General features: G+C 52.1%; 1 protein-coding gene across 1 annotated transcript in view; it reads left to right on the top strand.

Annotated features, from left to right (window-relative positions):
* The window catches only part of SCARA5 (scavenger receptor class A member 5), a 98496-nt gene that overhangs the window by 52644 nt on the left and 25837 nt on the right, over nt 1-20015 (top strand). The window contains exons 4-7 of the mRNA XM_072952550.1: nt 2280-2954; nt 11927-12007; nt 14032-14130; nt 15875-15931. Coding sequence (XP_072808651.1) covers nt 2280-2954; nt 11927-12007; nt 14032-14130; nt 15875-15931 — 912 coding nt within the window. The remainder of the gene's footprint in view (nt 1-2279; nt 2955-11926; nt 12008-14031; nt 14131-15874; nt 15932-20015) is intronic.

Consider the following 20015-nt stretch of genomic DNA (forward strand, 5'->3'; position numbering starts at 1 on the left):
ATCAAGTAGGTTGCCCTATGCCTCTGTGTCACTCACAGTCCCAATTTTAAAGGCAGAATTAACAACACTCCTAGTGTGTTACTACTTCTGATAAGTTGCACTGTCCCTTTGAACTCCAGGGGTACCTGGAGCAGAGACTGGCACTTTCTGTTTTCCAACTGGTTTTAAAATCAAATCCGGCAGACAACTCCTGTGGTTACTGGAGTTGTGACCTGGGACCGGGACGTGGATTTATTTCCCCAGAACCTTTGCAAGTATCGACAATTCTTTGGCTAACTTTCCAGGGTAGTGGAGCAGTGGATGAACCACTGAACCAGGAGTTGGGAAGCATGCCAACACACAGATCACGAATACTCTCTTGGCCTCAGTCTCATTATCTGTAAATTGGGGAAACTTTCCAGGAAAGACTGTCTAGACTCCGATTCTATGATGAAAGTCTGAAAAGCTCCGAAGAAGCTAAATGGGGCCTGGTTTGGGCCATATTAGTAAAAGTCTCGTGCCCAGAATGACATTGATGACCATACTTCTACCATCCTCTGCACAGTCTCCCCACACCTTGGAAAAACCACACTTAGATCAAGCACCACCCTGTAAGGGGATGCTGGCACCCTGAGGACGTTGCAGAAGAGGTTAGCCAGGAGGTATGGAGGCTTCAAAGCCAGTCATGAGACAGTAGATGAAGGAACTGTAGATTTTAAACCAGAAGCATCCATACTAAGGATGTGATAACTGTCTTTGAGATTCTGAACTGCTATCTTGTGGGAAGAAAAAAAGTTTTCACTAGTTTTATGTGACCCCAGAAGGCAGGATCAGTGGATAGAAACTGTATGGAGGCAAATTTCAAGTCTGAACAGAATGCAGAATGTTTCAACAGTTAGAACTAACTGAAGTTAGGGAGATGGGTGTAAGCAGAGACTGGGTGACCACTGGGCAGTGTGGTTTTCTTGGAGATTGAATGCTGGGTGAAGGAGAAATTGAGGTGGGGCTCCAACGCCCCATCTAGTGCTGTGAGCCTCTGAATCTAGTCTGAAATGACTGATCTCCTCCACAGTGGCCACCCTAAATGCTGTGTCCTTTCAGAAGCATCAGACCCAGCACCCTTCCTACCTACCTTCCCCGCTCCCAACTCAAGGTTCTGGGAGAGAGCCATTCTATCTGAATCTTCTCATTTCTTGAACAAGCAGTGTACCAAGTTCCCTGGCTCTCTCCAGTCCAAGATTTCCAAGGCAGGATGCCCCCACCTCCTATTCGGGTTTCCATTTCTCTCGTGTGCAGAGCAGAGAGGGAGACAGCTGTGGACAGAGTACAGCAAACAGCCAGCCAGCACTCTTAGGCATCCCAGCACCAACATTTGTAGTGTTAGAGTCTGTGAGATTCCAGGAGACACCGGATGCTAGATTAAAATTAAGATGCACACCCACCCCTTTGTCTTGTGAAATAGCCGCTTATAACCAAGAAAAGGAAACCTTTCCAAGAGGAATGGGTGGGAAGTCACTAAGATGGGCTGTTTGCCTGAGGAGGGAATGAGGGGATCTAGAAGAGTCGGAGGCAGAGAAAGGAGGGTGTGGATATAAAAGTATGTACCTGCCCAGAGAGAATGGGACCCTGAATTCAGGAGTCTGGGAGTGAACAGTGTTGCCCAGAGCCTGCTGAGTCTGCTGCTGACGCAGTCCCGTCCGGCAGTTCTGGAGCAGACTTGCAGAAAGCACCTGGGTTCTGGAGCAAGCCCTCTAGGTTGGAGCCATCCCTCGCTGTGCTGCCTGGGGCACCTTTAACAGCTCTGGCCCTAAAAGGGGATTATAATGGTACCTCCCTCCTCATGTTGAGAGGATAACACACAATATTGTAGGGTGAGCCATGTAAAACTGCTGAGATCTGATCATTTCCAAAATACGAAAAACAAACAAACGAACAAAAAACCCCGATTTCATGCGGATCCACCTCACCCAGAGATGAGGACCTGTCTGCACCTTAGTATTATCTCGGGCTCTTTTTAAAATTTCAAAGCCCAGGTCACGTCCCAGACCAGTCCAACCACAATTTCTGCGGGGGGGGGGGGGGGGCCTGACCAGGTGATTCTAAAGAGCAGACGGGTTCGGGGACCACCGGCGGAGCACAGTGCCGGGACCCGTTCAGGCACTCATCCGTGGCCACCTCTGCTTGATCCCTCCGTCTGTTGTTGATCGAGCACGCGCTGCCTGCCGGGCTGTGGCCGGACTTGCTTCTTGGGCTCCGGGGTCCTCCCCAGCCGCCTCATTCCCCTCCCCCCTCCCCCGCAGTGTCCAGGCCCCGGAGCTCCCCGGATGACCTGAAGGCGCTGACTCGCAACGTGAACCGGCTGAACGAGAGCTTCCGGGACTTGCAGCTGCGGCTGCTGCAGGCTCCGCTGCAGGCGGAGCTGACGGAGCAGGTGTGGAAGGCGCAGGACGCGCTGCAGAACCAGTCGGACTCGCTGCTGGCGCTGGCGGGCGCGGTGCAGCGGCTGGAGGGCGCGCTGTGGGGGCTGCAGGCGCAGGCGGCGCAGAGCGAGCAGGCGGTGGCCCTGCTGCGCGACCGCACGGGCCAGCAGAGCGACGCGGCGCAGCTGGAGCTCTACCAGCTGCAGGTGGAGAGCAACCGCAGCCAGCTGCTGCTGCGGCGCCACGCCGGCCTCCTGGACGGGCTGGCGCGCCGGGTGGGCGCCCTGGGCGAGGAGCTGGCCGACGTGGGCGGCGCGCTGCGCGGCCTCAACCACAGCCTGTCCTACGACGTGGCCCTGCACGGCACGCGGCTGCGGGACCTGCAGGTGCTGGTGAGCAACGCCAGCGAGGACGCGCGCCGCATGCGCCTCGTGCACCGGGGCCTGGAGGTGCAGCTCAAGCAGGAGCTGGCCGTGCTCAACGGCGTCACCGAGGACCTGCGCCTCAAGGACTGGGAGCACTCCATCGCGCTGCGGAACATCTCCTTGGCCAGAGGTATCCCCGCGCGCCCGCCCGGGTCCCCAGGGCCTCTTGGGGCCCCTCCTGCTCAGGCCTTCTTCCTGCACCTACCTCCCCGAGCTGACTTGCCTTCTCGAGTCCGTTCCCCATTTCTTAAGTCTTGCCCTAGGGCCCCTGGAATGTTCTGCTAAATGAACTCCGTCCATTTCCAGTTCTGCGCAGGGTAAACCTCCTCCCTGCACCACCCACCTCCCCCACCCCTCACCCCAGACAGCGCACTCAGTGTCCACATCCCGAGGCCTGAGAATGGCCCAGGATGCCTTATGGGAGGCGAGGTCATCCGAGCTTGGATGTGCCAGCGGGAGCCTCCAAGACTGTGGGGCCGGGGAGGAAAGCGGGGCTCAGGCCGAGACCTGGGAGGCGCTCCCCCCGTGTCACGGTGCTTCACTGCTGTTCCATGATGTTCCAGTGGCTAGAGCTATAAAATGTTAGAGAATTCCAAATTTGAACCTGGCCTTCCAGGCTCTTATAAAGCTATATTCATTCAGGCAGAAAAACATATTTTATTTTATTTAACAGTTAGCTTTATTTGTAATTCTTTAAAACAACGGCAAAAATTCATGGGCCTCTATTTGGAATCTTGCTCGGGGTCCACGAATGTTAGCGCCTTTACAGCCAACCTCCCTCCCTCTCCTCCACCCCTGACTGACTGCTCCCTCCTCCGGTTCCCCTCTTCCTTCCTGCTACTACCTGCCCTGCACATCACTGTCAGAGGCACGGTTCGTGAAATGCACTTTTCCTCCATGGCTCCCTGAGGTCTGCCTGATTCATCAAAAATTCCTCAACCTGATGGTGGACAATGATAATACCATTCTGAACACTAACTATGTCAGGTACCATGCCAAGCGTATCTCATATGATGTCTTTTAAAAACAACAGTGGATGCACTGAGATTCCGGGGGCAGCTCGGTCGCAGGCTGGGAGATGATGCGGCCAAGACGTGGACCGCAGCTTTTCTGATCCCAGAGCTGATGTGCGTTTCCCTGCACATCTGGCCCCAGCCTGTCTCTCCTGCCTTCTCCTCCAGCTGTTCCCCTGGACCAGAGGTTGCAAACAGAACTGTCTTCCGGGGCCAGTGGAGCAGACAGTGAGGGAGAAGTTGGGGTGGAGCGCCAATGCCACCTGAGTAAAGTGACTTTGGTGTCAGGGGAGTAGTTGGGGCTATGGCTGGTCCAGCCTGTTTTGGTCTGGCATTGACAAAGTCTTCCCGTTTTTTTCCAGAGAAACCAGAAACATGGAACGTTCTAGAAATTTTTAACTGTTTAACTCTGCAGGCCAAATAGAACACATCTGTGGGTCATAGACTGCAAGCTTTCACCCTCTGCCCTGTGTGAAGCATCCAGTCCAGTGGGTCAGGCCTAATCACTGCCCCAGGGACACAGCTTGCCTTTCCCACTGCCTTCGCTTTCCTCCAGCTGTTCCTCGCACTGCAGTGTCTCCTTCTGCCTCCTCGTCATCCAAACCCCACTGATCCTTCCGACCTCACTCCAACCCACCTCCTCCATGAACCGACTGGCCTCTCCGGCTCACTGACGTCTCCCTCCTCTGAGCAGCACAGTAGTGATGGAAGCTTCTATTTGTATAGAACTTTCCAGAGTGCTTTGGGTACATTTTTGTTTGTTTTAAAGTGGGTCTCCCTTGCCAGCTGTGAGCTTGGTTGAAGGCGGGTTTCACTATTGAGGGAGGGTAGGAGTCCTGCAGAAAAGCCTCTGAGGCTCCAGGAGGAAGTACCTGGCTCACTCAAGGCCACACACCTGGAAATGATCCAACCCCAGACTTTTGCTTCCCACAGCTTTAATGAGGCACGTGTTACATGCTGTCAGATTCACCATTTCAGTGTGCAATTCAGTGACCAGGCCAGGACTTTCAACCCCGCGCCCAGTGCTCGTGCTCCCATAGCACAGCCCACCCACCCTCGTCTCTTCGCCCCACGTTCCCCAGTGCCCAGCTGTGTCTGGAACTCAGGGAATGTTTATGGAACAGCTATTAAATCTTGACCCTGTGCAACCAGCGGATCGGTTTGGTCCTGGGTCACTTTGGGTTTCGTGTCTCAGAGATCAAAGGAGGGCAGGAGGTAGCATTTCTTCTTTAAACTCACACCCCCGGGGTCTTAGCTTGTCTGGTCTTTTCTTTTCCTTGACCTCCCCAGTCTGTTCAGTACTTACTCATAATACCAGCGACACTGAACCATAACCTGTGAGCCAGACATTTCGTTGACATTAATTCTCCTAAGTAGACATTAAAGACTGCTAATCCTACATCCTGCAAAATGGTTATTATTGAACCTATTTCATAGTTGAGAAATTTTAATAACTTTCCCAGTATTTATTACGCAATTAGTAAGTGGCAAAGCCGAGGTCCAAAGTGGGTCTTTCTGGCTCAGAAACCATGTTTTTGTCACTGACCGTGGTGCTTTCCAGGGTGGAGAGAGACCAGCTCTGATCCCTGAAGCCAGGAAAGAGCATGATCCTTTGGGGCCTTTCCTATATTTGGGGGGTAGTTCCTGCCAGGCACACCCTCTCCCTTCCTTTTCCAGTCAGCAGACATCACCATGCTTCCTGCTGGGGCAGCGAACATTTCACATCATGGCTCTTTAATTTCCAAGTTTGCTCTCCTTGGCTCGAGCTGAAACTGCTCTGTGTCATGCGTTCGCCAAGGTTCTTCTGGTGGAATCCTCCAAACAGCCTTTCTTTGGTTCTGGAACTATGTTTCATACTCAGTCCCCTTGAACTGAAGTTTTATCTGAGCTCTGCCTTCTAGTCTTCAAGCTTTGCCTTCTTGATGGGCTGCTGGCTCTTTAGAGACAAATCCACTCGGCCCCTGTAGCTCGCAGGACCACAACTGCGGCTGGCAGCTCCCTGTCCCACCTTCCTTGCTCAAGGTCGCCAGGGTCCCAGTTGGTACGATTAAAGAGAATTCTGCTTCTTTGCAAATCTGAATGTGGTTACCATTCAGCTTTAAGGACACGAAACTCTACCCCCGCTTTTGGAGAGGGGATGTTTTCCAGGATAAGCTTTGGTCCATTTCTATTCTGCTGTCTGTGTGGCCTTTCTGCACTAGTTTTGTACGGTTCTTCTCTTAGATTTTAAACACACACACGCACACGCACACGCACTTTGCCCTTGCCTGGTTCAGAATCCACAAATACTCCACTACGTGTATTTTTCACATATGAGCTTGACCCCAAATGGTTTCATTCTCTCACTTTGTTATGCAGTTTTCTACAAATTTTGTCTCCGGTTTGTCTTTTGTGTACATTCACAGCGGTGCTGTCTGTTTTCTGCCTTGGATTTTCAGCCTTTATCTGGTCTGTTGAGATCTCTCTGTGGCTCTGAAAGAAGCAGAGAGCTTAGGTGTCCAGAGAGGGGGTGCATCCCAGGAGGGGAAGAAGTGCGAGCAAAGGCCCGAAGGCAAGGCTGTCCAGCCCTATGTAGAGGCTCTGTTTGCTAAATGGTGTTTCATAGACTCATAGAAGGTTAGGGTGACAATAGGGCTCTGAAATCCTCTAGTCCACTCCCCTCGTTTTGTAGTTGAGGACCTTGAGGCTCAGAGAGGGGAAATGACTTGCCTACATCAAATCCCCAGCCAGTGGCCCAGCTGGACTAGAAGATCCATCTCTCAACTTATGAAAGCAAGTTGGCAAAGCAAACTTATCTATAGGCTGTTTTTTCTAGGGAAAAAACCCCCACCATCTAGTAGAGAGTCCTGTTCAACAAATGTTCATAAAGTGGGTGGGGCCTCGGGTCCCAGGCTGGCCTCTGGTGCATGGGGCGTGCTGGAGGTGATGGGAGTCTCTGTAAGGGGAGCAGCCTGTAGGTGGTGTTTCTGCCCTGCTAGGGACTAGGGTGGGTTGTGTGAAGCTCTGTCATTTCACCTTCCACATCTGACTCTGCTGGGACAGGAGAGGAGCGTGTGCTGTGGAAATTAGCAGTTGCTCCCAGCCTTGCCCGCCAGCCCTTTGCAGGAGGCTCGGAGGAAAGCTGGCCTTGCAGGCTGGAGCCGTGGCCCCGTGCACACGCTCGGGTAGTGGAGAGGGTGCCCAGAATGAAGGCAGTGAGTTTGAGACAATTGTCAATGTAACAGCACTGAGAATCCAGAGGCCCAGGGACATCCGGTGATGCAAAGGGAACAATGATTTGAGGTACGCCACCTCCGGCAGCCGTCCTGGATTAGCCTGGTTCTACAGTGGGGGTTACTATTTTGGTCACTGTTTTGTCCGCTGCATCAGCTGTCATGATAATTTGTTCTTGGCAGATCACTGCCCAGATTACAGCATACACAAGTGCCCCACCCCATCTCCCATTCCAGGATCCGGGAAGGGAGAATGGATTTCTTTCCCTTCCCCATTGGCTGGTCCCCAGAAGAATCCTGGTGTTTTTTCCAAAGGCTCAGTCCCATATTCTTTGTTCTGCTCTTGAGATGCATCCAGCTGGAGTGACTTAGGGCAGCCCGGAGAGGGCAGAACTGCCCTGGGGGCAGCGTGGGGGGTGGGCTAGACTGGTGGACAGGATCCGAGAGGGATGCAGGCACTGGGCCAGAAGGTTCCCGTACCCGTCCTCCCACTCCCCATGCCCCACTCCTACCCTGTGGGGGGCAGGCGGGAGAGAGGAGCCAGCACCCAGGACTGGAGGCACCATGGAGGGGGCTCTGGGCTCTTTCCGCGATTGAGAAGTAGACTCTGCTCCTCCTTGTCTACACAGCCTACCTCTGCCCTGGCCTGCTCCAGTGATGGAAAAGGTGACAGTGACAGTGTCAATCCTGAGTTTAAAAACTCACCCAGGGACCACTGGGACCACTGATACCATAATGGTTTCTACAGCTGACGCAAAGTCCTTCCTTGAATCTCTCCTGTGTGCTGGATGCTGTGGGAGGCCCAGGCCACAAACAGTTGAGGCTGTGAGTTTGCAGAAAAAGGGGTCAGGCTGGGAACGATGTGCAGGGGCCTCCAATGGAGGGCTCTGAGTTCATTTGATTCTGATGAGACTAATCGGACAGCAATACACACAATGGGTTGGGGAGAGAGACCAGAAACAAGGAGGTCTTTTAAAAGGCTGGGAGTGAGGCTGTGAGGACCCCGAGGGGTGTGGTGGCGGTGAGCAAGGAGGTACAGCTCGGAGTCGGGAGTCACCTGGATGATGGCCTTGAAAGGGGTGGTGGGGGCTAGGAAAGGAAGGAGTCAAAGCAACTCCAGACTGTCAGCCTGGATTCCTGAGAAATGACAAAAAGTCAGGTCCCAAGAGCGCATTCCCCACAGGCAGCGATAATGTGAAGAAGTGTTGGTCCTCAGAGCTCCAGGCAGCCTGGTCCCATGAGACTCAGATTGGCCACATCCCAGGCTCTTCTGAGTCTGCCAGGTCAGTACCACCTAAGGATGTGAATGGAAATCAGCACCCACCTGTACTGTCCACCCAGCTTCTTCCCAGTTAATCTCTAGTAAGGGTCCTCCCTTGTTATGGGTTAAGTTGTGTCCCCCTTAAAATTCACATGTTGATGTCTTAACTCACCAGCACCTCAGAGTGTGACTGTATTTGGAAATAGGGCTTTTAAAAGGGTGATTAAAGTCAGCTGAGGTCACTGTGTTGAGTCCAAATTCAATATGATTCGTGTCCTTATAAGAAAAGACGATTAGGACACAGACACGCACAGAGGGAAGGACACGAAGACACAGGATGAGCGCCGGCCACTTGTTAGTGTCTTAGAAGCTATGTCCACATATAGGATGTTTTTCAGGCCTGACTCTTCCAGAATGATCCAGACAAGCTTGGCTGGGCGATTTCCAGTGCAGCTTAGAATAACCATACTCAGTAATGTCAAAGGTGTTCTGACGAAGCAGTAAGAAAAGTAGGGTACAGTACTTCAATGAAAAAAAAAGAAAAGTTGGATACAGATGGTCAGGGATGGCCTTGCCACTTAAAGGTCACCAAGCCCCTTTATAGCCTCCATGTCATTGAATTCACTTACCCCTAAATGCCTGAGAAAGGAACTTCTACTCAGATTTTGTAGAACCAGGACCTGAACCCAAGATCTTCCATATCCAGACTCAAACCCCATTTTCCAGATGATCTCCATCACCTTGACCCCTCACCATCATCCTCTCTTTGCCAGAACTGCTCCTGGGAAGGGCCATATATTGAGTCACATGCACATCAGAGCGAATAGAACAAATGGAGGGCGTGGTTCACAGCATCCTTGACCTGCTCTGTTCCTGGAGCGCTGGGTCCCCCAGGGGGACGGGGAGGACAGAGAAGAGTGAAAAAGGGTGGAGTGTCCTGGGGGCAGGGGGAGGGGGACAGCCCAATGCAGGGCAGAGTTGGAAAGGGACTTGTCAAGCTCATTTGCTTCTGTGCTCTGTTTTTTTTTTTATTGTAGAATCAGGTGTGTTCCAAACAGGTGCTGTGTCTTAGTCCCGTCATCTGAAAAGCAGGGTCGACCTGGCCAGCGTTATTGTACTTTCCTTCAGAAGAAAGAGGAGGATGACTGCAACCTCCAGTCCTCCTTAAGTGATTTGTGTAACTCGTGCATTTTGCAACTGTCGATCACTTTTTCCCCTGTTTGTGTGCCATCGAATTCTTAACCGGCTGTCAACTTTGGTTTTAGGGTCTGAGGACGGCGCCAACTTTTGGACTGTATCAGTACATTTTGCTCTTGGCCGCGCAGCTGTTTTGTGTGTATTAACACCCTCTGATCTCATCTCCTTATTCATTCATCAAATATTTATTGTGTGAGACATTACTGCTCTGCCGTGAATGTACATGCTTTGGTGACCTAGGGCTGCCATAACAAAGCACCCCAAACTCAGTGGCTTAAAACAATAGAAGTTTATTCTCTCACAGTCTTGGAGGCTGGAAGTCTGAAAACCGGTGTCCACAGGGCAACACGCCCTCAAAAATCTCTAGGGGAGGATCCTTCTTGGCCTCTTTCTAATTTCTGATGTTGCCAGCGATCCTTGGCATCCTTTGCCTTGTAGGCACATCACTCCAGTCTCTGCCCCCGTCATCACAGGCCTTCTCCCCGTGTGTCTTTCTTTTCTTATCAGGACACCAGTTGCTGGATTAGGACCCACACTAATCTGGTCTGACCTCATCTTAACTAATTACATCTGCAAAGACCCTGATTTCAAATAAAATCATATTCTGAGGTTCCAGGTGGGGAGATCGGAGGGGACCCTCTTCAACCCAGCACAACACAAATTCGGCATTTTTCTTGGTCCTTTTTTTTTCTCACCCGAAGGAGCGTAGAGTCTGGATCTTCATGGCCGGTATAGGGATGTCAAGGATGTAGTCCTGTCTCAGGGAGCTGGCAGTTCTGTTAGGAAAAGGAGAACATGTGCCCCTGTGACTACAGGACAAGGCAGTGTGGCATCAAGGATGTGCGTTCGCCCGCTTTCAGCAGGGATGATGGACCGGAGAAGGTGGCAGTGGGCAGCCTCAGCGGTGGATCAGCGATGGGAGATTTCAGGGGGCGCCGCCCTGGTTCAGCAGCCTGGGAACAGCAGGCTGCAGTGCGGGGAGGTTCGGGTGCATTCTGGGAATGATGAGAGTCTAGCATGATGAGCAAGGCGGCGTGGACAGAGTCAGACCAACCTGAGCTGAAATCACAGCTCGCTCCCTCCCTCGCTGGCTGGCTGTGTGGCCTCCACACCCCGTGTGTGGGGACTGAATCCAGTCACACGTGCTGGAATCCCTGCCGGGCTGGAGCCTCGCCCTGGAAGGAAGCCCCGAGAAGGAGCAGTTAGCAACCCCATCTCCTTCCTTCTGTCCAGGTACTCAAGCCAGAAATCTGAACACAGTCCTGGCCACCTCCCTGGCTTTGACCTATGTTTAGACAAGGTCTGTTCTACTTCCTAACAGCCACTCACCTCCCTCCCGATGGCCATGTCCCTGCTTCAGGGCTCCATCACCTCTCACCTGGGGTGCAGCCTCGTCCTTGACCTCCCTACCTCTGCTTTCCCTCTGCTCCCACCCATTTTCCAGCACCACAGCCCGAGTGGTCTTCCTCTGGGGCAGGTCTGATCACACTCTTCGTGCAGGCCCCTCCTGTGGCTTCTGGTGTCTTCAGGGTCAAGTTCAACCCTAAAGCCGGACCTCCAAGACCCTCGAGTTTCTCCCCCTTCTTATCCTGTCATGCCCTCCAGCTTCTCATCCCGTCCTGACTCACAGGTCTCTCTTATGTTTAATTGCATGCAGGGATGGTTCTCTCTGCCTGCAACTGTCCTCTTTCACTGTCTTAGTTAAGGCCGCTCCAACAGTACCATATACTGAGCCGCATAAACAGCACAGATTTCTTCCTCACAGTTCTGGAGGCTGGATGTCTGAGATCAGGTTGGGTTCTGGTGAGAGCCTTCTTCCAGGTTTGCAGACAGCTGCCTTCTTGCTGTGTCTTCCTATGGCAGAGAAAGCGAGCGCCAGCTTGAGGAAGGGAGGGAGGGGCAGGCTCTCTGGGGTCTCTTCTTACAAGGGCACTAATCCCATCACAGAGGCCCCACCCTCCCGACCTCATCTACACCTAATCATCTCCCAAAGGCCCCACCGCCTAATACCATCACATGGGGATCAGGGCCTCAGCACACACACTTGGTGATGGCAGTGGCAGGAGGTGGGGGGGCTGGGGCATGGACATTCAGTCCATAACACTCTCCCACTCCTCCCTTTACTTAGCCACCTTCTGTTCCTCTTGAAATTTCACTTTGGATGTTACTTCTTCCAGGAAGCCCTCCCTGATTCCCACCTCCCCCCTGTGCGCATGTGCATGCACATACACACACACACACACACACACACACACACACACACACACACACACGAAGACTGGACTAGGTGGGGCCCTGTGTGTTTCCAAAGCATCATACTGACCCGTCCTCACTTTGGGAGGGAATTTTTGTTTCCTCTGCAGGTGACCTGTTCCAGAAAGCCGTCCTCTAACCTTAGTGCTGTTTGCAACCCTTTCAGGACCACCCGGCCCCAAAGGTGATCAGGGGGATGAAGGGAAGGAAGGCGAGCCTGGAATCCCTGGATTACCTGGACTTCGAGGTAATGAGGAGGCCCCTGGGAGGGACCTGGATGTACCAGGAAGGGAAGGGGCCCCCAGTCTATCCCTGACCCTACTTTCTCATTGGGCTCAGTGAGGCTTCCGGGAAAGTGCTCAATCTGCTCAGCTGCAAAAGCCCTGTCCTGTTAAGAGACCCAGAGGCTGCTGGTGTGACAAGAGGGTGGAGCAGGTGCTTTTGCATAGAAGGTACCAGGAGCTGACGGAAGAGGGTGTATGCGAGGCTCACAGCTCCCTGAAGTCACTTCCCACGCCAGGAGTCAGGGTCCCTGTGACCAGGGCATCCGAAGGAGTTGGGGGTGTTCCACGATCCAGACCAACTTGTCAAGTACGCTGTGCCCCTGAGTGTGTCCTGACTCCCCAGCCAGCACCTGCTGAACCCGCCCCTGTTGGCAGATCCCTGCCCCTCTCCTGACCTCTCCATCCTGCTGCGCACACTTGTGACAGCCTGGAAGGGCTGGTGGCTGGCGGGGAGGGTCCTTTTGGGCCTCCTGGAAACAGTATGTTCCTCTCAGACTTCTTGTCTCGGAAGTTCCCGTTCCATTGCTTTGTCAAGTGTTGCACCCCAGTCTGTCCATTCTTAGCCTTTGCTGTGAGCACCAAGCTCTAGCAGCGTATTCCTGTAATCTTCTAGGTGATGTAAGGAGGGGGAGGTATATGGGGGGAAGGAGGTCTGCTTGTATATGTCAGGAGTTATACCTCCAAACCATCTCCTTCCTAAATAAGGAGGCTGCAAACAGGAGACAGGGTGGAGGCTGGTGGAGGCAGAGCTCACTGCCCGGCCTCCACTCCCAGCCTCCCCCTCTCAGTGGAGCTCTCTAAACGCAGAGTTAAGGGTGCCCAGGGGCTCCCAGAGCTGTGGAACCTCTTCTTCTGCCTTAGCTTGTGACAGGCTAGGGGGTCGCTGGGCATGTCCTGCAGGAGATTCAGAATTCCGTGGCCGCAGGGCCGCTGGACTCCAGGAACGTTGTGTTAGGAGGGAAAACAAAGAAATGAAGCCCCTCTCTGAGGTCCTGCCACCCTTGTGGGCCGCCCCCCAGCCTCTTCCAGCCTTTTGACGTTTTCTGCAGAGGAATTATAACTGGGAGACAGATTTCTCCATGTTATGGAAAAAGGCCAAAGAAAACAGCTAACACTCAAAGCTGGAAAGAACAATTCATTAGTTAACGAGAGTGCCCTGCTTTGCAGAGATAACTGCGGGCTTAGGTCAGGCCCTGGGGTCGTGGCCCTCTCTGAGGTGAAAGCACTTGTTGACTCTGGGTCTCGCTGGCCAGGCCCCAGGCCTCGTGGCCCGGAGCCCAGGGACCTGACCGCCAGCAGCCTGTCTGCCCCGTTCGCTGAGCTTGCTGACTCCCTCCGTCCTCTTTGGCCTCCCATCCCCTGCTCTACACTTTCCGTGTTTACAGCGAGAAAGGGACTTTTTGGGTTTTTTCTTGCCCAGGATGGGGAGAAATTTCATCTTCCTCCTATTCTACGTACCAGTGAGTCTTTTCCTCCATCATGAGATGAAGCCAGCCAACCAGGGCTGGGATCCTGCCTTCAACCCTCTCTGCTGTATGACCCTGGGCAGGTTACTTAACCTCTCTGGGCCTTCATTGCCTCATTTGTAACACAGGTGACATAATATCTCAGCTTAAGGTGAGGCTTAAATAAGATACTAGTGAAAAGCATCCAGAACAGTGCCTGGCACATAAAAAAGGCTCAAAAAATTTATGCAAAGAGGTAAAGAGATATCTCCCAAATGATGCTGGAATGTTCACCATCACCCACCATAGGACTGGACCCTTCCGGGGGATGGGTTCAGCTTCACATATGAAAGGTCCTGGCAGGGAAGCTTTGTGCTGACCTTTTGGACACTATTTTTGCAGCATCTTTCATCGAGAAGAATCAGGAAGCAGAGGCAAGAGAAGGATGCATGGTTGAGGCCCGTTGCTGAGCCAGATGATGGCCTCTGTGGGCCCTTTCAGTTCGAAGTCCGAGGCTTCACAGCTGGTCTCTTGTCCCCCAGGTCTGCCAGGGGAGAGAGGGACCCCAGGACTGCCTGGCCCCAAGGGCGATGACGGGAAGCTGGGAGCCACGGGACCCATGGGCCTGCGCGGTTTCAAAGGTAACAACAGATCTCAGTGTGCCCTCGCCCACCGCTCGCCCTTGCACACCAACGTGGGTGCTGGAGTGTGGACCGGTTTCAAATCCTGGCTCTGCCACTGACCGGCTGGGGGACCCTGAGCAAGTCACTTCATCTCGTTAAACGTCAGTTTCCTTATCCCCAAACCGGAAGTCCCCATAAGATCTTGATTCACAGGGCGGTCAGAGGGAGTAAAAGGGATGTCTGTGCATGAAAACGCCGTAAACTCTCAAGTGCTGCTGAAATGCAGCAAGGGAATGTTTCTCCTGGTGGCAGCTTGGTGTTGGCCCCAGGGGAGGCCAAGCCAGGATGGCATCCTGGGCCCGCCACCTGCCCTCCGGTATGGCCAGAGCAGTCACAGTTGGTCGTATTCTTTTTATTCCCCAAATATTTAAAACTTTAATCAGTTCTCAGATTTCCATTGCCAATAGTGCTTCTTCTAATTTCTTCCTCCTTCCCGTTAAGAGCCACCTTGTTCATTTCCAGGGGAGCCCACTGTAGAGTCAGGCCCCGCCTTTGCACGTTCACATCAAGGGCGTCTAGACCTCCTAGCACTACTGCAGAAGAAGAAGAGGAAGTCTGACGTTCTTTCCCCAGGCCCTGTCTTCTCCCTTGCTAAAATGAAAACTAAGAAAAAAAGCACTGCTGATCATTCCCACCTCACATCTAAGATGACCTCTGACTCTTGGATCACTGGGAATTTTATTCTGCTTTCTGGTTGGTAATTAATCAGGCTGAGGTTTTCCTTCCTTTTGTGATCTGCGTTTAAAAAAATTGATTTTAAAACACATCGAAAAAGCAGCACATGCTCATTGAAAACGATTTAGCAATACAGAAGCATATAAAGTATAAAGTAAAACGTGAGTGCCCCCCCCGCCCACCACCCCGCCTCTGTCTCTTAAGCTTTTACTCTTCAGAATAACTACTGTTAACAATTTGGAGCGTATCCTGCCAGACCTTTTTCTAAGCACATTCCTATTACATTCATGGTTGCCTTCGTTTTTTTTTTTTTCCAAAACTCTGATCACACTAGGCGTCCTTCCCTAGAACTTGCTGGCTTGCTTTTTCACAAGAGGATATGCTGTAAGCTTTTGATTTTCAGATATCTTTCTGGAGGTACTCGAAGAGAAATTCTCTGGTCCTTTTAATGTTCCCTTGAGTGGTATCAGGACCTTCCTTCTACTTTGTAGAGCGAGATGCTAGCTGGGGAAAGAGCTCTGTTCTTTTAACCATATCCTAGGAAGGAAATTCCATAATTCCTTGGAAACTCTCCCTCATTTTCATAGCCTCCTCCCCCTAGTAAATCTGCCTGATTATAGCTGAAGACCCTCCCTCCCTCCTTTTCTCCCTCTGTGCTAATTAGAGCAACCTTGGACTTGGACTTCTAAAACTTTGGCTATGTAATAGGAATGTCTGTGCTTTGTCTTCTTCCTGCTGAATATCATGTGCTCCTTTAGTCTGTGTGTGCTGCCCCTCTATGCTTTAATTAAGAGGGAATGAAATTTCTCAGCTTGGTACCCGCCTACCCTCCTTCCAAGGGTGAGCAGAATAGGTAGCATCATTGGCTCAAGCTCTTCCCCTTCCTGCCACGCAAGCCCTCCAGTGCTGTGGGCTCCAGCTGGAGGATTTCACTGGTCTTGGGTGAACAAGTCTCCTGCACATAAGACTTTATTCACAATTAGGATTTATTTCCTTTTCCAATGCCAGTTTTCTTCTTCTGTTTCAGGTGACCGAGGCCCAAAAGGAGAGAAAGGAGAGAAAGGAGACAGAGCTGGGGATGCCAGTAAGGAAATTTTGTTGGGGTCATGGGGTTCTGTGTCTGCACAGGTGTGGCTGGTGCCCAGGCAGCCGCCAGTCAGGGTCTGGGGTTTTGGGGTCTAGAATTTTGGAGCCTGGAGGCTGGAGCCACTGGCCAGGGCTCCGGTGTCGAAGGAACTCCCTACCTGCTCCAGGGCTTTGCTGGTCCAGCAAGAGATAATTATATCCAGGGGCACAGACCTCATTTCCAGATGTGCTGTAAGCCCAGTGGTTGTACAGGAGGGCCTGGAGGCAGACTGCCTGGGCTCCCTTCCGGCTGCCTCACTACGTAACGTGTGCCTCAGTTTTCTCATCCATAGCACAGGGATAAGAAGTGTTCTTAACCTCATAGAGTCCTTGTGAGAACTAAATGAGTCACTCCATGTAACAGGTGGTTAGGATACAGGGTTAGGATCGGACACATGGTTAGGACTCAGTTAATTATTACCATCCCGCGTATGCATCAATTTAGACAGACTTTATAAAGTCATCGGAAATACTCGCTAACATTCTTACTGACCTGCTTAAGATGTGTGACCTCCCTGGGTAGTTACCTGGGGAAAGGCGTAGAGACAAAGCAGAATCCTGTTTCGTTTCCTCCTCTGCCACTAACGGAGCAGTGAGGCTGGAGATCTCACTATTTGGCAGACCACCAAGTCTCGTAATGGGCGTCTTTCTGACGAGGGTCCTTCCTGAGACGCTGGCGAGAGAAGCCAGCTTACCTTGTTTGCCCCTCTTTCCTAGGGTTTTTATTCCCACCTCCCCCACCAAAGGGCTACACATAGAACCTTGGAGACATTGCCAGAGAAGAGTGAGCCTCCTGGCCAAGTTTCAATAAATAAAATCTCCTAGCCAAGTTTCAGGGAAAAAAAAAAAAATCCTGGCACCAGCATCCAGTGTTTGTTGGGCTCCGGAGTGCTGCCATCTGGGTGAAGTCTCAAGCGGTTTACCCTCTCCTAGGGCATCTGGGCTCTGGCGTCAGCTCTCTCTAGGAAGCCTGGGCCTGGGAAAGGGGACACTGCAGATGCACATTTTGGACCCAGTTTGAGGGTTTCCCTAAGACTGATCTTTGGTTTCAGTGGATCCTTAAAATGACATTTCCATCCCAGCCATGCAGGATCAGAAGGAGACCTTGCTCTTGAATAGCGCTCTCCCCCAGGGTCCTTGAAACGTTAACTTGCCTCCTGCTTCCTCTGCCCTTTCCTTTCCCAGGGCAGTGATTAAGGATCAAACAGGAAACACGTCTGTGACGACACTTTGTCACTCTAAAGTGATGGATGTACCTGAGGATGAGGTGTGCCTGTGTCCACCTCCGTCTCCACATGCCCTTACCTTAGATGTACTGTCATCCACAAAGCAATTTACGTGCTTTGCAGTCTTTCTAGAGTTATCTCGAGTCCCTTTCAAGCACAGCCAAGGGCTTAACTGGGAGTGTCCCAGCTAGATGAGGTCTGTTGGACCCTGCAGGAGCCAAACAAAAATTTTGAAGGCAGAGGATGGGAGTCTAGATCTGATCCAGAACATCTGTGTCAGATCTAATCACACTTATCTAAGGGCTGGGCACCGTGCTTTGTCTCTGGAAGGCTGCCTTCTCCTGCTCTTTGTTGACTGGCTTCTGATGGGATGCCGCCAAGGTAGCTGGGAAGGACCGTGGCATTTAGCTGTGCGAAATAAATAACTTCTGATGGGGGCGGCAGGAAGGGAGGAACTGTGGAAAGATGACCTTTGAGAGGGAGATCAGAAACGCTGCCCAGAGACCACGCCATGCTGGTCAGGACTCTTGGGCAGCTGTTTTTCAGCTGACTTGAGAGGATGGGGCGGGCTGCGCTAGCCGAGACTGGGAGAGGTGGTGGTCACCAGGCACTGAGCATCCCAAGGATGCTTTATCACTGTTTACCTTGCCTCTGGAGCCCAGCTGGTTGGGTCTGCACTGGGACTGGACTCTGAGGCTGGGGGCACAGTATGGGGGGTGGGGAGAGCTCCCCCTGGCATGGGTGAGGAGCTCTGAGGAAGGGGATCTAATCCACTTGGCCCCGGAGTCTACTGACTGCTCTGCAGGAGGCTGATGTCAGCCCTGGAGGGCCCCTCCTCGGGGACTGACGCGTTCTTTCCTGCCCTGAGAGGCTGTACCTGGAGCCCAGAGCTCAGGTACCAGCCCCCTGACAAGACCCAGAAATGTCTGCATCAGTGATGGAGCTAGAAAATGAGGTGGCTCAGCAGGGACAGCCCCATAGACAGGCGGCTTTACACAGCGTGCGAGGAACGAAGCAGACATCCCGGGATGGCAGGAGCACCAGACTGGACAGCCAGCTGGCCACCTCCCCTTCTCAGAGGCCCAGAGTGGGGAACAGCGACTCCCAGGACAGAGGTAGAGGCTGGACCAGAAACCCAGGCCTCAAACTTCCCTGGAATGAGAGCTCAGGTCTCTGGTCTTGAAGAGCAGGGTGGGGCTCCTTAAACCCCTCAGTGATGCACTCACCTGGAGATGCAGGTGTCGGGCCTGAGGCTGAACTGGGGCCACTGAAGCAATGCGGGGCTGAGACCCGGGCCTTCCCACGGCCTCCGCCCCCTGGCCTGCCTCTGACCACGCCAAACCCACACTATATTCAGACTCCTGGTTAGGTTTCCAAGAAGCTCCAGTCCCAGAGGCATTAACTGGATCTCTGGGATTGGGGTTCTGAGGAGGGAAGCAGGAATCAACTTTCAGAAAAGTGCGGAAATTCTGACAATCCCTGAGTGTCCGCTTCTGGGGGGTTCTGAGTCATCCCGGGGGCCCAGGGCAGCCCCACCGTGAGATCCACTGGGAAGAAGGAGTTCTCAGCACCAGGGCTCCACCCTCCTTGAAAAAGGGATGCTGTGGACGAGAAAGCCTCCTCTGGATCCAGCTTGTTCATGAGCCCTGGGACCTTTACCAAACACCTCTCACTTTTAGCAGCAAAAACCCAAAGTTCCAGCAGGTGGGGATGTTACTACATTAAAGAGATTGATGAGAGAAACACAGACACTCTGGTCAGAATGGGAAATGAGGGGTTTCCTTTGAAGAGGGTATTACAGAAAAGACTTCTCAGGACCCATGCTTTAAGTCAATATTAAAATTCTTTATGAGAACAAGATCTTGCAATTGTTTGCCCATGTTTTGGTCTGGAGTCATAGAATTTTCAAGTTGGATGGTGTTTTTCACCAATTCTTCCCCTGAATCCCGAGCCCACTCCCACCTGTTCACTGAACAGAGCTGGAGAGGGTTCCCACAGTGCCCCAGCGAGGTCATGGCCAAGTTGGGTCTAGAATACAGAGCTCCAGATTTCTGCTTGATGAGAGGTAAAGGGTTTTTTTGTTGTTTCAGGCAAGAGTGAGATCAGTCATTCTGTTAGATGTTTAGCTTTTGAGAGTTTGGCCAGGAAAGGAAAAAAAAAGGTATCTATATACATCTCAAGACAGAAGGACATTTGTTTTACCCTCATATATGGTCCATTGGCAAGAAAAATAAATAGTACTTTAGCAGCTAGGGAGTGGGTAAAGGATCCAGTTTTGTGTGAGCCCCACCACATGAATTTAAAGCAGGATATAAGTTCAGATGGCTTAAAAAATGTTTCCTCAATTTGGTTTCACATGGAAAAAAAAATATGCAAAATGACCCAGGGGTAAATTCCAAGCCGGTGTTTGCTGACAACTATCAATAGCATCTCAGAAAACTTGAAAAATGTTTAACACCTTGTGTGTGTTTTCAGTATTTCAGGAAGTAGGTTGGCGGGGGGAAGCTGGAAGTGGGGACCAGCGGGCTCCCCAGCGCGCAGTATAAGCTCAGAATAAAGTATCAGGATGGTGGTTTCTAGACAGTGTTTTCCTTTACTGCTGAGATGTCTCCATCTCTGTTTTGGAATAAGGAATGCAAAGACAGTACATAGGAATCTGTGAGTCCCCTTCCCTCATCCCGCAGCTGGCTGTGCCAGATGCCCCGGGGAACGTGTGTGAGATAGTGTGGCACCAGAGGTAGCATTTCTTTCTGGCCTGGGAGACAGAGCTACTAGGATTATTTTTGTTTATTAACTTCACTGCATATACATCCTCAA

The sequence above is a fragment of the Vicugna pacos genome, chromosome 31 (assembly GCF_048564905.1).
Source record: "Vicugna pacos chromosome 31, VicPac4, whole genome shotgun sequence".
In the NCBI taxonomy this organism is placed as follows: Eukaryota; Metazoa; Chordata; class Mammalia; order Artiodactyla; family Camelidae; genus Vicugna; species Vicugna pacos.